The 18,126-nt window shown below is 33.5% G+C and overlaps 1 protein-coding gene and 1 pseudogene across 1 annotated transcript; both read right to left on the minus strand.

Annotated features, from left to right (window-relative positions):
* Window positions 6,987-9,278, minus strand: LOC104719491 (LEAF RUST 10 DISEASE-RESISTANCE LOCUS RECEPTOR-LIKE PROTEIN KINASE-like 2.1). Its single transcript, XM_019230584.1, has 3 exons — window positions 8,392-9,278; window positions 8,264-8,287; window positions 6,987-8,192 (listed from the first exon to the last, which is right to left on the minus strand). Exons 1-3 carry the CDS (start codon window positions 9,185-9,187, stop codon window positions 7,078-7,080), a joined length of 1,935 nt encoding a protein of 644 aa, XP_019086129.1. The 5' UTR covers window positions 9,188-9,278; the 3' UTR covers window positions 6,987-7,077.
* On the minus strand, window positions 10,199-13,506 carry LOC104719492 (annotated as a pseudogene).

Genomic DNA, 18,126 nt, shown 5'->3' on the forward strand with positions numbered 1-18,126 from the left:
AAACATCATAATCGATATTAATTTTTTATCCCTGTTTTAGGGAAGTTTTGAATATCATAGTAATTTTTTATTTTTATCATTATCAATATTTTATAAATAAGTGGTATATTGTATGATTTGAATAAATAAGTGTATTATTTAAGAAATTTGTTTGATATATATGTATATTAGGGGTAATTTCAAAAATACATATTTTTCAATACTACTTTTCAGAAATACCATTTTAGAAAAAAATATTTAAAAAAACTTCTCAGAAAATTCTCAAAGTTTTATGATTATTACATAAATTAAATTGAATTAACATAACTAATACAACAACCCACGCATACGCGCGGGATATTACCTAGTGATATTAACAAAAGCCCTTAATCATGGGAAAATTATATTTTAAACCTTCAAATTGTCAATGAGTAACACCTTAAACCTCGAGAGAATTTCACTAACACTATAAACCTTTACAATAATTTTACTAACACTGTTAACTTTTAAAATGATTTCACTAACACTTTAAACCTTAAAACTAACTTTCTTGTTTGCACCGCCATAAAAAATGATAGACCAGTAATATCCGTCAACTTAAATAGTTAAATTATGTTGATTTAATTTCTTTTTTTTTATTACTTTAATTTGAAAAAAAAAATAAGAGACATCCTCATTGTAGACGATAATTTTACGACGTTACTTTTCACATTATTAATCCTTTTTATAGATACATCTCTACTGGATTATGATTCAAATTGATTGACTTCTCACTCGAAACCAATGAATCTTCTAAATATGTAATTGTCTTCAATTTTAGTATTTTGCATTTGTCAAATGTTTTAGTATTACCTCTCATTCTTCATTCTTCATTTTCTTCTCTTGTGTTTTAATATCTCGTTAGAGGTTTATCAATGACGTAAGTAATGAGTAACCATGACGAGACTAGGGTTGGACGAGAGTTTATGGTCAAACAATGAATAGAAGAAGAAGATCTAGTTTTCTCATTTTTCTTAATTTTTTAATTAATCTTAATAAATAGTAAAATAAATAAAATATATATTATTAAAGCAGAAGTACTCACTAGACTCAAATTGGACCATGACTTTGTTTTGATACGTTTTTTATTAAAATTGATTAGAGAATCACTTAATTTAATTAAATTAATCTATAGTTACAATTTATCTAAATAACCATTATACCTCTTGCTCGACCACTTAATTACGACTGGGTCGGGACGCGGATCCTCTTTAACCCAGAAATAGAAGAAATAAAATTCGCGGACCTGTTTGTACTCCAGGTTTATAATATTCGGATCTTGTGTGTTCTTTGGTTCAATAATAATTATTCATGTCGCCAAAAAGAGGTATAATCCCTATAAATAAGGAAACTAGTATCCGAGTATTTAATGGTTTCAGTAATATCAAATATTAACTACTACCATACTTAAAATCTATAATTATTATGAATATTAATAATAATGGGAAATCTTTAATACTTATGGATTGTGGCTTTGTTGCTTCCAAAAAAATCAATAGATTAAATACAAAATTGTATATATATGTAAACTTATTTGATTTGCTTTTATATTTTGAGATATTCACGGAAACAAAAAATCAATTTAATACAATTATATAAAAACAAATCATCATTTAGTTTAGATTTTTCAATATTTCCTTAACGAAGTTAAAGTAATTAATTATGATTAGTATATATGGAAAGAATAAAAAACGCATAAATTATATATATGTAAAGTTGTAAACTAATTTACAGAAAATGTGTACTATATATCCCACATCGACTAAATATTTTGGAATATGGTTCATAATCACTATAAATACATTATATGACTAATATGTTTTGAGTATAAATGAGCAGGAAGCTTGATTTATCAGGTACCCAAATTTAACAGTTTAATTTGGTTATATATTTGAGCATATTTAAACTTTTAAAAAGTAAACATATTATACTATATTTACGTTTTTGAAAAAAGTTTTAGAGATTATAAATATTTAAATTTTTATAGAATGGTTAAATTATTATAAATATTTGAACTCCGTAGAAGTTTAAAATATTATAATATATTTAAGTCTATAAAATATTTAAGTAATATTAATATTTTTACTCTTAAAATTTTTCAAATCTAAAAAAATTTGAGTTAACCCCGTTAAAACGGGTATTTTTACCAAACTATAAATTAAATTGGTTTTTTACAATTTTGTTAATATTTGATATATCAAATATTAACTTCTAAATAATAACCTAAATATACCTAATCTCACTATAAATACAATGGTTTCCTAACCATTGAAATATCTCACACTAAAATTTAACAAGCAACTTCTCCTCTTTTGACAACAAACCAAAATAAAGAAAAACTCATCCTCTTACAAAACTACTATCCGATATTGCGTCTATCCTCTTACAAAACTACTATCCGATATTGTGGAGTGTCTATTCTCTTACAAAACTACTATCCAATATTGCGGTGTGTATGTTTCCATGAAAAGCTACATTTTACAAACTATTTACTATATTAGGATTTCCAATTTACTGTATAACCCCAAATATACATAAACAAAGAAAATAAGTCAAAATAGAAAACTATATTACAAAAATACAAATCACAACAAAAAGTAACTAACAAAATATATAATCTTGTGTTGTAGCACGGGTATCACCTAGTTAGTATTTAAATCAAACTAACATAACTTAACTGTTTCATGTTGACAAATATTACTGTTCCATTATCTTTTATGGTGATGCAAACATGAAAGTTAGTTTTATGGTTTAAAGTGTTAGTGAAATCATTTTAAAGGTTTATAGTGTTAGTGAAATTATCTCAAAATTTAAAGAGCTATTCAATGATACTTTGAAGGTTAAAAATATGTTATTCGCCTTAATTATGTATTGGAATACATACAGTTTTCCTTATTTAATCCTCTTATTTCGGACTATAAGAGTAAATTATTTTTGACCATCATAACATTTTAATGAAACATTACATTATAGATTACTTGTATTATTGGGCCATTCCATTTTTTAAAACCATTTACATAAAAGTAAGTTTCACTCTCTCTTTAATCTTTAATGGTCAATTTGATCTTTAATATTTTAAAATATAATATTTATTTTTAATTAAACTTAAAATTCAACAAATTTAATCATACATATAAATTCATACTTTAAATTCACTATTTACTACTATATTATAACTCAAATTACATAAATTGTGAATTGCCTATTGTTTTCAAGACAAGAATGAAGCAGAGCAAAAAGGACCTGAGAAATCTTGTCTTGAAAGTCTAAGAATGTTGGATTTGTTGTCTATATAGAGGACAGTGTAGTTGTAGCCTGAGAGGGTAAGAGAGGTTGTGTTTGAGCTTTTGTTGCATTTTAGTTTCAGAGAAGGGTGACTTCAATTCTCTTGACGAATTTCTCCCGAGAATGGGAAACCAGCTGTGATGTTTCCACACTGAAACAAATCATTACACAACCAAGGATCTAGTTGGCTTAAAGCACAAGGAAGATAAGAAAACAAGAATAAGAAGATCAGACTGAACCTAGTTGTTTGAGATCCCATGGAGGACGGAGAATCCATGATGTGTGAGAAAATTTTTGCCAAAACAAAAAAAACACACACACAAAGTCAAGTAAGGCCACAGAAAAAGGGGAGACTTAGAGCATCATTACTGAGACTTTCTCTCACCGTTTCTCGTATAATTGGGGTCCATTATGAAGAGAAGCGTTTCTTGGGGAAGGAATTTAAGCACCGCAGTAGCAACGCTACGTGGCGTTTTATGATACGTAGATGCATAAATATAAAAGGAAATCGCCGTAAAACATCATCAATGAAAATTCTAGTTTTATCATCATCAACGAAGATTGGGGTTCCTGTAATCTCCGATCAAAACCAGAGAATTGGGTTTGCTGATGATAACAGACACATATGCATCTCTAGAACGGCGTTTTGCTGCGAATGATTGGGGTTCCTGTAATCTCCGTTCTTGATCTCTGATGGTGGTAACGTCGACGTTGAAGATGGTGTTGTTTCTCTCAAACTCCAAGGTTTGCTTTCTTTTTATTATTTTTGGATTTCAATTACAAAAAGTTCAGATTTTGGAGTTAGGTTTTTTGCTGATTTTGTTGAAAAAAAGGTTGAAACTTTTTGGAGTTGTTGGAATCTAGTCCCCCTTTTTTTTTAGTTAGTTATATGTCAGTTTTTGGCTGGGCATAATAAGCGTAGGAGGAAAGAGAAGTTGTCGTATTGTGGCAGTGTGCCACCTCATTGTGTCTGCCCTTGTCTGCTGGCCAGTTTATGGATGGATTCCTGGGCTATTCCACAATCTTCTTTCGGGTGTCCAGACGTCCTCTGTTCCTGCCTTGGGTCCAAAGGAGACCTGTAGTTTCCTCTGCATTCTAGTACGGAAATCTTACACTTCCACTAATTATTTTCAACATATATTTCCAGCCGAATAGATACGACTCATCTAAACATTTGTGATGGAAGTTTGATCATGTTTTTTGTATTCATTTAATGTAAATGGTATCAACTCGAGTATCTCCATATATTATCTTATACTTTATTCTTCGTTGATTTCTCATTGCAAGAGTGATATTCTCCTAGAAGGAGTGTGGTTTTATAAAATATGTTTAATATTCTAAAGTTTATATAATTTTATTTTTTTCTATTTTATGTAATATAAAAATTTTAAATAATTATTTTGTCATTTTAGATCATTAAAGTTTGATAATTAATAAACACAAATTAAAAAATATATATATTTAAATTGGGGTTCTCTAGTGGAGGGGTGATTTTGCTTAAGTTCTCTTAGGGTTGCTTTAATTAATTTAGTATTAATTATATAATTAACTAAGATCAGAGTAACTATGGTAGGTTGATATGCTCAAATTAAACCCTGAGCTACTCTCTCAAATTAAGAGATCAATGTAGTACTTAAGGGTCGAAATCCACGAGGACTCTAGATTACACAATAAATTATAGAGTTTTATGATTACGCTAAACAAGTTGATTTAAATAAAGAAAAGCAATGCTAAATATTAAAATAAAACTGTTGTAAATTCAGAAGATCAAAAAGCTAGGTCCAGGGAATTTCTCAGGAAATTACAAAATATTAAATCAATAATTAAATAGGATTCAAACAACTAAAAATCAGATCTAGAACTCTAAACTCTTCTATAAAATAAATCAGTTCTCACTCCAAATATTATCTAAATTTAAAACCAGAAAATCCAAATATCTTTGTAAATTTTCTAGGTTAAAAATCAGCTTTAAAAACAGGTTTATATTGTTCACAAAATCACTAAATCAAATCTCTTTGCAAGAAATAATTTTGCTCATCAAAAGGTTTTTGTCAAGAAAATCAATTATATTCTCATATCAATCAATAGTCCTAAGATCTAAATTAAGATCTAAATCCAGATGACTAATCAAAGATCTAGCATTAAGAACAACCTATGATGAAGATCTAGAAAGATAAAAAATCCTAAATAAACAGATCTAATAAATCATAAAATCCTTGTGAAAAACCCTGAACCTAACAAGCAAACTACTCAGACATATTCAATGAAGAACAAAACATAATTCTGAATAATAAGCAATTAAAATTAAAAGAGTAAAGAGGGAGTTTATGAATTCTTCTCTCAAAGCAGTTCAGATCTCTCTACTAGAAGCTCTCAAAATCTCACAGAGTTGCAGAAAATAAAACTTGCTAGAATAAAACTTCAGGGTTTTTTAAAACCCAAAAACACTAAATATATGTCCTAAAACACGTCAGGGACTTGTGTTGTAATTTAGGAAAACTTCGGGCAACTTTGTAAAACTTCCAAATTTGTGATTCTTCATCGGCTGAAGAGGGTGTCGACCGATGCTCCTAAGTGGTGTCGATCGATGCCCTTGTTTTGATCCGAGTCCAAATTGATACTTCGATATTTATGCTCCAAAATGATCCAAATTGCTCCACTTTGCTCCTTATGTGCCAAAGTCCTAAAAAACCTGCAAAGACTCAAAAACATCCTAGAAAACAAATCAAAAGACTCAAAAAACTCCTTATACATGTTAAAAACCACAGAAACCATAATATATCACTCCACTAAAGATGGTTTTAGAAAAAAAGGGGAGACTTTAGTTGACTTGATAAAGTGGTGAGACTTTTCTTAGGACATGTATCTAGACCTTAACCATAACTTTTTTTTTTTTATGCAACGACCTTAACCATATCTTTGTTGCCAATGTTCTGTAATATTTATAAATGAAGGTAAAAAGAACACAATATTATACTTTAATCAAGAATATATAAGAAAATCTCCTTAATCATTTATAATAAACTTTATAAAGGATAGTTTATTACATTAGAATGCCAATAGAAATATATGTTCCGAAGAAAGAACTAATAACAGTTATTGAGCGTAAAAATCTAAAATAATAATTTATACAATTTGGATAATTTATAAAAAAAACGAAAAATACACTATTAATTTTCAAAAAATAGAATCACCAATCAAAATAAGAAATATAAGATTTGAAATCTAATTTATCATATTAATTTATTTTTAATTATTATAGTTCACCTCTCATTTTTATATGACTCTATCTTTTTGAAACAAATAAATCATCATATCATCTTTATAATTAAAAATTGTATTTTCCACATATTTTCTGACTTAATTTTTTTTAATATCAAGTGTTCCATCGATAAAGAAAAAATTGCAACGGGTCAAAACTCCAATTGAGTAATAGATTTTATTTTAACTAAACATATATTCAAGAAAAGTCTCGACGAGCAACGAGTTAGATTTGGAATATACATGAGTCTAAAAAATTATATTACTTAGTAATACATACAAGAGTCTAAAAATTATACATGCACAAAATTAATATATGAGTCTAAAAATCACTTTGGAATATATGTTAACGAGACTTAAAATTTCACATTTTTTGGATATTTAAGTAGTCTAAGGGAAAGTTTTGTAATATGCATCATAAATAAAAAAGATATACTTAGTAACATTTTAGATTTTGAAAATACAAACCATTTTATTAAATTAGTTTCTCTTGCATGGTTTTTGACATGTGTATCATATAAATACCTCGGAGTCGTTTGAATTCTCTTCTGAGAGCGAAGAAGATTCTGGAAGAGGTTCTGCAGAAAAATGTAAAGAAGGCTTAGGAGGGACTTCAAGAGCATCCAAACTTCCTTCAATCATCTCAACAACTCTGTTCATCGGTGGACGATTTAATGGACATGGTTGTATACACCAGAGACCAACCAGGGTCATCTTCTTTGCAGTCTCTTTCTCCTCTCTAGATATATCATCACCAAATTTCCATGTATGATCTCCGTTCTCAAGATCCTTGTAGATCCAATCTGGAAAGTAAGCTGAACTTGAGTTGGAACCTGCTGTTTCTTCTGTTACTTTGTTCTTTGCTCCGATCATCTCAAGGACCAACATTCCATAGCTATAAACATCTGACTTGTGAGAGACTCTGCCATACATTCCTGAAAACACCTCCGGTGCAATGTAACCTATAGTTCCTCTCGCCTCTAACAAGGACAAGATGCTTTCTCTTTTTTCGCAGAGTTTGGCGAGGCCAAAGTCGGAGACTTTAGGGCATAGATTATCATCTAATAGTATGTTTTGAGGTTTGATGTCAAAATGCACAATCCTTGTTTTGCAGCCATGGTGTAAGTATTCAAGCCCCCGAGCAACACCTAGTGCGATTCTGTATATGGTACTCACCTCTAGATTCAGTGACTTGTTTTTAGAGAGGAATTGATCAAGAGATCCATTCTCTAAAAACTCATACACAATTGCTCTTTTGGACCCTTCATAGCAAAAACCAAGCAAAGAAACAATGTTAACATGTGATGTCTGGCTCATGCTTGCCACTTCGTTGATGAAATCTTCACCATTACTCTCAAAATCCTTCAATATTTTCACTGCAACCTTACGGCCATCGTAGAGGTTTCCTCCATAGACAGTTCCAAATCCTCCTTTCCCGACCGTGTTTGAAAATGATTTGGTAATTTTCCTTACTTCTGCATAACTGTACTGCTTCAGTTGTATTAAGGCCTTTAGGTTATGGTCTCTTGATCGTGGATGATGTGAAGTTTCTCTCTTTGGGATTATGCAACAAAACAAACATCCGGTAATAAGAGTTGCACCCAGTAATCCACAACTGAATCCGATACCTAGAGACAAAAAAATAAAGAAAAGAATCGTTATTTATTCTATTACTACTAACAAGGTATATAACATATACCTATTTTCGCCTTTTTGGAGAGACCTGCATGAATAATATACCATGAGAAAAATGTCAGTTCAAACTAATGGGAATATATATAAATGGTCATCAGAAAGAAAGTAATATATTATGAAAGAACCCATTACCCATATTTCCACAAGAATGCTTGTGTGGCTCATTTATACAATAGCAAACGAATTCTCTCGAGCGCTGATTATATCCACAAGCCCCCTTTGATTTTACGCATCGGGAACAATCACTGTTGAATCTAAGCTCGAACCCTTTACCAAGAGCTTTCTTTATAGTCTCCGGACTCTGATTTATCTCTGCTGTTTTCAGATCAGATCGAGAAACTGGAAGTTCGATGGTCTTTTTGCAGGATGACCTAACCTCTTTTGCTCCAACCAACTCCTGTGAAGATGAGATCTCTTTTCTCATAAAGTAAATTTTCTCATCAGTATCATCCCCACACTGCAGCTGACTAATGTGATCACCAAGATGAAAATCTACAGTTGGAACAGGGCAGTCGTAGAAGAGAGTTAGCAATTCAGTGTCTTTATAAAATGGAAGAACATCTTGGTTGATTGGTGCGCTCTCAGAGTCCTCGGGACAAAGATTGTTGAGATAATCCTTTCTGGCAAGTCTTATTATACGAGACTCATAGTTCATCTCAAGGATTTGGAACTTAACCGCCGAGGATATACTAAACTCGGCAAGATCTCCGCTGCAGTTGACCTTGAAATCCGGGTGACCGCACTCTTCTCTATCAGCTGTCCAGAATGGATAATAGAGCTCTGTATGATTGCCGCATTTAAACCCAGGAGTGCACTTTATGTGACGCTCATCAACTGATAAAACACTCGTGGGGATCACAAATAGAACCCATATGATTGTATAAGACAAAGAAATATTGATCTTGGTGATCTCCTCTGTTTTTTTCATTGCCTTAACGATGAATATGAAGATTCAACTAAGCGCAAGTGGAATCGTGTTTGTCCTAGTCAAGATTGATTGAACTTTTTTTTGTAATTAGATTAAACAAAATAAACGTCTTCTACACGGCCATCAATAGGGAGAAGACTTCACAACAACACCCAACAATAAACGTCTTCTACACGGCCATCAATAGGGAGAAGACTTCATAACAACACCCAACAATAAACGTCTTCTACACGGCCATCAATAGGGAGAAAGACTTGGTCATATTTTCTTATTTTTATTTGTTTTTCTCTCACTGGCAAAACAATTCGTGGCACAAATTACATGCATGATGCATGCGATACCGTGTTCAAAATATATGCATTATCCGGATTACTGCTACCCAAGACTTTAGAATCAGTTATTGTGAATGATCGATTAGAGAAGAAAGAAAGAGAATTGTATGCATGAAAAGTTGGAGACATTTCGTTAGATGTCCACAATTTTCGCCAATATCACCGAACTAAACCCTAAATGCTTGAGAATTCATCACTTTTTGTAACTATATTTTGAAATTGATACGATTAGTAAAACTATTAAACAAAAATTTACAAGAAGATGTAAGGTCTGTTTTTGTTAAGAATACGTTTTTTTTTTTATTATAACTAATAAATAATTTTTGAGTAAATTCAGCTAAGAAAAACATAATCGAATCTTCAAAGGTAAATCTTACGTTATGATTTTAACTCTTCTTGTTTCTCTGTCTGTTAAATAAACTCATTGTGAAAAAGTTTTATTAAAGAAAACAAGAACATGGGAGACTTGGAGATGTTGAAGGACCAAGTCATGAGTGAGAGTGACATATACATTTTTTTCTTTTTTAGATGCCGTGAAGAGAATCTTTTTTAACGTATGTCTCACTTATGTAACCCACAAATCCATTTTTTTGATATGTTCATTTGAAGAGATATTTGTAAGTTGTAAGTTGTAACTCAACACAACTTAGAAAAAATAGAACATTTCAGATTTTAGATATTGAATTCACATAGAAAAAACTATACACTTTGAAACATTTTAGATTCATTATACATAATCTTTTCTACAATAAAATTCTCTAGCATAATTAGACCAAGTATATGAGTCTCAAAAATAGTTTTTCCGCTTGTGGCTCATATCAATACCTCAGAGTATTTCGAATTATTTACTGAGAGTGAAGAGGAGTCTGGAAGAGGCTCTGCAGAAAGATGTAAAGAAGGCTTAGGAGGAACTTCTAGAGTATCCATACTTCCTTCCATCATCCCAACAACTTTGTTCATCCGTGGACGATTTAATGGACATGGTTGAATACACCATAGACCCACCAGGGTCATCTTCTTTGCAATCTCTTTCTCCTCTCTAGATATATCATTACCAAACTTCCATGTATGATCTCCGTTCTCAAGACCCTTGTAGATCCAATCTGGAAAGTAAGCTGAACTTGAGTTGGAATCAGCGGTTTCTTTTGTTACTTTGTTCTTTGCTCCAATCATCTCAAGGACCAACATTCCATAGCTGTAAACATCGGACTTGTGAGAGACTCTGCCGTACATTCCTGAAAACACCTCAGGTGCGATGTAACCTATTGTTCCTCTTGTGTCGAGCAAAGACATCATGCTTTCTCTTTTCTCGCAGAGCTAAGCAAGGCCAAAGTCTGAGACTTTAGGGCAGAGATTGTCATTTAACAGTACATTTTGTGGTTTGATGTCAAAATGCACAATCCTTGTTTTGCACCCATGATGTAAGTACTCAAGTCCTCTAGCAACGCCCAGCGCGATTCCATATAGTGTACACACATCCAGATTTAATGATTCCTTGCTAGATATGAACTTATCCAGAGACCCATTCTCTAGAAACTCATACACAATTGCTCTTTTGGATCCTTCGTAGCAGAATCCAAGTAAGGAAACAATGTTAACATGAGATGTTTGGCTCATGCTTGCGACTTCGTTGATGAAGTCTTCACCGTTGCTCTTAAAGTCCTTCAAGATTTTTACCGCAACCTTGCGACCATCGTATAGGTTTCCTCCATAGACAGTTCCAAATCCTCCTTTCCCAACCGTGTTTGAAAATGAATTTGTAATTTTCTTCACTTCTTCATAACTGTAATGTTTCATTTCTACTAGACCGTTAAGGGACAAGTCCATAGTTGGAGTGTTTGACATTGTATTGGTGGAGTAAGGCAGTGTAGTTGATAATTCTTTTCTTGTGTTTTGAGCTTCCAGTTTCTTTCTTCTCCGGATGATGAAACAGAGCATACATCCTATGAAAAGACTGGTACCAAAGAATCCACTAGCAAATCCGATGCCTATAGACAAACAAAATGACAAGACCTCTATAAGATTATGCTATTACTTAGGTATGTTAGTCTACTGAAATTAGTTTCCCTTGAAAAATAGAAGGAGACATGTACCAATTTTCGCTTTTTTGGAGAGACCTGCATGAGCGAAACAAACGTCAGTTCAATAGTCAAGACAGAACTTTAGAATCGTACATATAAAAGAAAGCTTGATGAGGAAAGGAAAAGATTAGCAAATCAGATACAGATAGAAATTGAGATTCATATTAACTTAGGTTAGCTGGAAGATTCAGAGAAACAAAGCAAGAAGGAATCACAAAGAGCATCCATATCAGAGACACAATTAAATCTTTTATAAATTGATTTAATATAAAAGACAACTGAAAATACAAAAAAACAAATTGTATTTAGAGGCTAATTTGTAATTTTGTTTTCTAAGAATTCGGATAACTTACCAAAAGATCTAGATGGGATCATATTCATTGAAGTGCATTTTTGTTCTGATGACGAGTTTGTCTTGCAGCAAACAGAAGTTGCTACACGGTAGGCGCAGATTCCACCACTGGTTTGACATCCTTGGCACAGTCTCTCATCAATCTTCAGCTTCACCTTGAATCCATATCTTAGTACACTTCCTAAATGGGTCAAATTCAAAGCATCCTCGCCCAGATCATAAGTCGTTGGAACAGTTATGTCGAAACTCGCGCTACAGTGTTCATGGTAGTTATTATCCTGATGCACCGAGGCAAGACCAATATTTGGACATGAAAAATTTGTGGGATTATGATATGTAGGGTTACAGCGGTAGTAAACAAAGAGGGTCTTATAGTCTGGCAAAAGCTCAAAGAGTTCAGAAGTCAACGTTGTGCCGGTGAATGTAGCAGAGCAGAATGATTCATATAAAAAGTCTTGCCTCGCAAGTCTAAGAGTGTTAGATGAATTGTCTATTTGGAGAACACGGTACATCTGATCTGAGATAATCAGGGAAGTCTTGCTCTCGTGACAGTGAAGCACCAAAGAAGGATGACCACATGGTTCTGGTCGACCCCCTCCCCAGAAAGGGAAACCGGCTGTGAGATTCCCACACTGAAACAGAGTATCACATAACCTAACCTCTCCTTTACTTAAAGCACAAGGTAGCTGGTGAAAAAAGGTCAAGAAAAAGAGCAAGACCAGAAAAGAATCGGGTTTAGAGAATCTGCAGAGTACTGGAGAGAACATGATTGTTATCTGAATAGTTTAGTCTTCGATGAGTTTGGCTTAGGCTGAGCAGATAAGCGATTAAACATAAACTATAAAAAAAATTGAAAAAAGGAAGCAAGTGGTAATGTTGAAGGAGCAAGTCAAGCGTGAAAGCCACACATACAAAAGACTTGGTGAGTTTAAATCATACGTTTCTGAGTCTATGTCTCATTGACGAGAGACTTTTTTCTCCTCACTTTTTTAATTATGTTTTGCACTCACCCAAAACTGAAAAAACTTTCCTTACTAGTCAATAGTCATTGTGGAGAATCTGTTAACGTATAAGAAAAACTTATGGAATCCGCAGATCCATAATTCGATATGTCATCATTTAAATATTATTTTCTAGCTTTCTGTTGACAAAGCCTTTAGACCCAATCATTGTTCATAAAACAGATAATTTTGGATAAAGAGGACATGAACTAATCCATGCATAGTTCAAAAGCATCTCTATATAATAAGATTTATTTTCCAGTTTACATGACAACTCAAACTGATCTCTCTTGTGTTCAGGTAAGCACTATACACAACATATAAATAACAGTCGCTGATAGTGAAAAGCCAAAAAAACCAACTGCTCTAGAGTTTTGGCAAGAGAGACAAACAAAAACTCTAATGCTTATACCAATCATAAAAAAATTCTGCGATACATAGTAAACAATACATAGTAAACAATACATAGAATAGTTTCAACTTGCCAAACAAAAAGAGACACAAAGCAATCAATACAACACTCAAGCCTGAACTAATCTATATCAAAAAATTAATACACTACATATAATTNAACCTAACCTCTCCTTTACTTAAAGCACAAGGTAGCTGGTGAAAAAAGGTCAAGAAAAAGAGCAAGACCAGAAAAGAATCGGGTTTAGAGAATCTGCAGAGTACTGGAGAGAACATGATTGTTATCTGAATAGTTTAGTCTTCGATGAGTTTGGCTTAGGCTGAGCAGATAAGCGATTAAACATAAACTATAAAAAAAATTGAAAAAAGGAAGCAAGTGGTAATGTTGAAGGAGCAAGTCAAGCGTGAAAGCCACACATACAAAAGACTTGGTGAGTTTAAATCATACGTTTCTGAGTCTATGTCTCATTGACGAGAGACTTTTTTCTCCTCACTTTTTTAATTATGTTTTGCACTCACCCAAAACTGAAAAAACTTTCCTTACTAGTCAATAGTCATTGTGGAGAATCTGTTAACGTATAAGAAAAACTTATGGAATCCGCAGATCCATAATTCGATATGTCATCATTTAAATATTATTTTCTAGCTTTCTGTTGACAAAGCCTTTAGACCCAATCATTGTTCATAAAACAGATAATTTTGGATAAAGAGGACATGAACTAATCCATGCATAGTTCAAAAGCATCTCTATATAATAAGATTTATTTTCCAGTTTACATGACAACTCAAACTGATCTCTCTTGTGTTCAGGTAAGCACTATACACAACATATAAATAACAGTCGCTGATAGTGAAAAGCCAAAAAAACCAACTGCTCTAGAGTTTTGGCAAGAGAGACAAACAAAAACTCTAATGCTTATACCAATCATAAAAAAATTCTGCGATACATAGTAAACAATACATAGTAAACAATACATAGAATAGTTTCAACTTGCCAAACAAAAAGAGACACAAAGCAATCAATACAACACTCAAGCCTGAACTAATCTATATCAAAAAATTAATACACTACATATAATTGCTTACACCTATGACAATACACAACCTGTAAATTCAAAATGATTAAAGCTACACTTATTGTCAATGATCAAATCATACCAGAGCTTGGAGGTGATGAAAAACCCCTCATGTTTCAGTTCATTGGCTTTAAACAATTTTTTCGGAACTGCCCCAATCTGTGAAATAGAAACAGAGGAAAGCAACAACAAAATTCAAGATATTGAGAATGTAACAAAGAAAAACAGATCATTGACAAGCCAAATGCACATATTACCAATCAAAGTTGAAAATAAACAATCTTTTAGAATCAATGAATAAGTCAAAGATTTTTTTGAGTCTGGTTATTTCAAACAATACATGTGTGTGGTTTCTACCTCTTTTTCGTTGTTATACATCTGAGCACAATCAATATGATGATAGCCAATCTGCAATTGGAGTAAAGATTAAACAAAGTATGGATTATAAAAAGTATGGATTCATGGCGAAGGAAATAAGAACCAAATTTCGAAAGACAAACCTTAACAGCAGCGGCGACTGGTGAAGGAAGGAGACTCTCTGATTTGGTTATCCAAAAGCCGATTAGCTGAACCAAACTCGCCGTTGAGACCCGGCGTCGTTCTGATTTTTAGACAAACTCGTCCAATTGCGTCGAGAGAGGGAGAGAGAGGAGGAGGAACAAAAAAAAGAACAAAATATTATTTTATATAATTTAAACCTTCATCCAACAAATTATTGACACGTCACCCGAAGAGTTGCCTCTTAAACGTCTTAAATAAGAGGCACCTCTTGTTTATTTTACCATTTCTGATTTATTTTTAATTGCATTAAACACAAGAGCCTAACCTAAATAACTCCCGATGGAGATGCCATTAGCCTTCACTGGCCTAACTATCATATAATTGACCACAAGAAAGGTATCAAAAATCATTATTTATCAGTTCTACCAAATTCGGAACAATTATTTTAAATCTTACACAAAACCAAACAATTATTTTGCAATCTGTTAACTTTTGGATATTTAAGTAGTATAAGGGAAAGTTTTGAAACGAATGTATATGATTTTAAACATAAAAAATATTTTCTTAAATAACTTTCTCTTGCATGGTTACACAACAAGTATATGATGGAGTCTCAGAAATAGATTTTCTACTTGTGGATCATATAAATACCTCAGAGTTGTTGGAATTCTCTTCTAAGACTAGAGCGAAGAAAATTCGAGAGAAGATGTTATGTAGAAATATGTAAAGAATGCTTAGGAGGGACTCTAAGAGCATCCAAACTTCATTCTATCATCTCAACTACTCTGTTCATCGGTGGACGGTTTGATGGACTTGGCTGAATACACCAGGGTTATCTTCTTTGCAGTCTCTTTTTCCTCTCCAGTTATTTCTTCACCAAATTTCCATGTATGATATGTATTCTCAAGATTCTTATAGATCCAATTTGGAAAATACGTTGAACTTGAGTTAGAAGTCGCGGTTTCTTCTGTTTCTTTGTTCCTTTCTCTGATCATCTCGAGGACCAACACTCCATATGTGACACCCCGGTTACATAGACTTACGGAAAGGTTTAAAAGAATTGATTTTGCCACCTATGACACCAAAGTGCACTTATCATTTCGGTCAAGGGTATGAGAGAACTCCACAGTTAAACGTGCTTATGCTGGAGTAGTCTTATGATGGGTGACCTTTCGGGAAGTGACTGTCGGAACTGTGTGAGTGAGGACAAAACACAGGGAAAGATCATGTGCTGTTAGGGACGGTAACAAGTCTTTAAAGCCTCCTGGACGTAGCAAACTGGCTGTCAGATATGGATGGGCTCACGTGCCTAGTGAGAGGACGTGAGGCCCATTAAAGAAGGTGGGTGATAGTAGGCTTTTCACCCAGGGTATCAATTCCCTCTGCAATTGTAGTACAAAGGGTTATCAATCCAAATGGTTGTTATGCTAACAGATAAGATGCAATCAGAAACAAGCAAGTCAAGCCAAGCAATAAATGGGTTTGATCTAACAATCGTAAAATAAACAAAAGAAAGCGATTAAATGAGAACCACACGACCTAAGCACTCGATGCAAGCATTCGAGTAAAGGATCGGGTAGAGTGATCGAGTAAAGAAGGGAAGCAAGAACAGCTCGAAGGTATACTCGAAGCAGGAGATCGTGTACTTGTTCGGGTAAGGGATCGAGTGATGAATAAAAATGTAAACAATCCAAATACGAAAGCTCCTAAGGATAGGGTAATCGACTCCTAAGTGTTCCTGACCAATATGGATGTCCTATATGCCTCAAGTAAATATTCCCTAGACAATGAATCTTTAAAATAGTATTAAAACACTCTCGTGATAGAAACAATCAACCTTAATCACTTTCCTACCCAACTCTCGTTGGAGAAACATGACCAAGCATGCAATACAAACCGATTCATTATTGTCAATAAACTCCTTACTCATCTAATCTCTTAGGCTAAGTGAGTAAAATCTCTAGCATTGATAGATTCAAGCATTTCAACTACACCTCTCGATGGTAAAACACCCTAGATCTAATCTCAAACTCTCGGTCTGTTGATAGCATTAAGAACACCAATCTAGTAGGGAATTTATAAAACAAAAACAACCAAGCTAAGACATCATAACTGATCAAGAATACAAAATCGTCTATCCCGTCCCTAGAAACCTTACTTCACTACTCAGATCTCATTGTAGAAAACATAAAAACATAGATAAACGAAAATTGCACTGCATTAAAAATAGAAGTAGAGTAGAAGAGTATAGAATCAAAAATGCAAAAAGAAATGAAATTAAATCCTAACAAAGTAGAGAAAGTGTTTGAGACGCTCAAGATCTCTCTCAAAAGCTCTCGCTCTCTGGTTTGAGGGTCTGCGGCGTCCTAGGGCGAGAGGAAGAAGAGGGGGTTTATATATGGAAACCGATTAACCCTAGCTTCCCAGTCCTGCCCGAGAGTCTGCTCGATGGTGTGCACGAGGATGAGCTCGGGTTGCTCTTCGGGTAGGTCCTCGGATTGTTCTTTCTGATCTTAGATCCTCTTCGATCGGGTTGGTGTTCAGACTGTTCTTCCTACTCCATAGCTCCTTCGGGTACATGCTCGGATTTGACCTTGTTTCTCCCAATTTTCGGCTCTTAACACCTGTTTTCATCCAAAATATGCAAATGCAAGAATGCAACACCCTAAATGGCCTAAATGTGGTTTCCTACAGTAAATGACCTAAAAATGCTAAGGTTAGGGTAAAAACAATGCAAAACATGGACAAAAAGCGATGCTTAAAACATGTAAATTAGAGAGTTATCAGACCCCCAAACTTAAATCTTGCTAGTCCTCTAGAAAGGAAGTAGGAGGGTGCGGTTTTAAAATGGGACTCATAACCTTTTGAGCTAAGCGAAGGATTCAAGCTATAGTCCTTAAAGATAGTTTAATGGTGCTAAGATCAATCAACATACTTACAAATATTTTTCTATGCTTATCACCAAGCATCGATTTAGTTCAACCTCCAACTAACAACAAGGGCTTGCAATTCCAAAGAACATCTCTTTCATATTCATTATTAAAGTGTTTGGCGAATTCTTGCAAATGGAAGGTGAATCAAGCTCAATTGGTTTCAAGGGTAAGACTTTTGGTAGGGTGGTTTTTAAACAATTTCTTTGGGTGGCTTACTCTAAAAAGAAGGAATGCTAGACAGTTATGAAAACT

This window comes from Camelina sativa, chromosome 10 (genome assembly GCF_000633955.1).
Source record: "Camelina sativa cultivar DH55 chromosome 10, Cs, whole genome shotgun sequence".
NCBI classification, from domain to species: domain Eukaryota; kingdom Viridiplantae; phylum Streptophyta; class Magnoliopsida; order Brassicales; family Brassicaceae; genus Camelina; species Camelina sativa.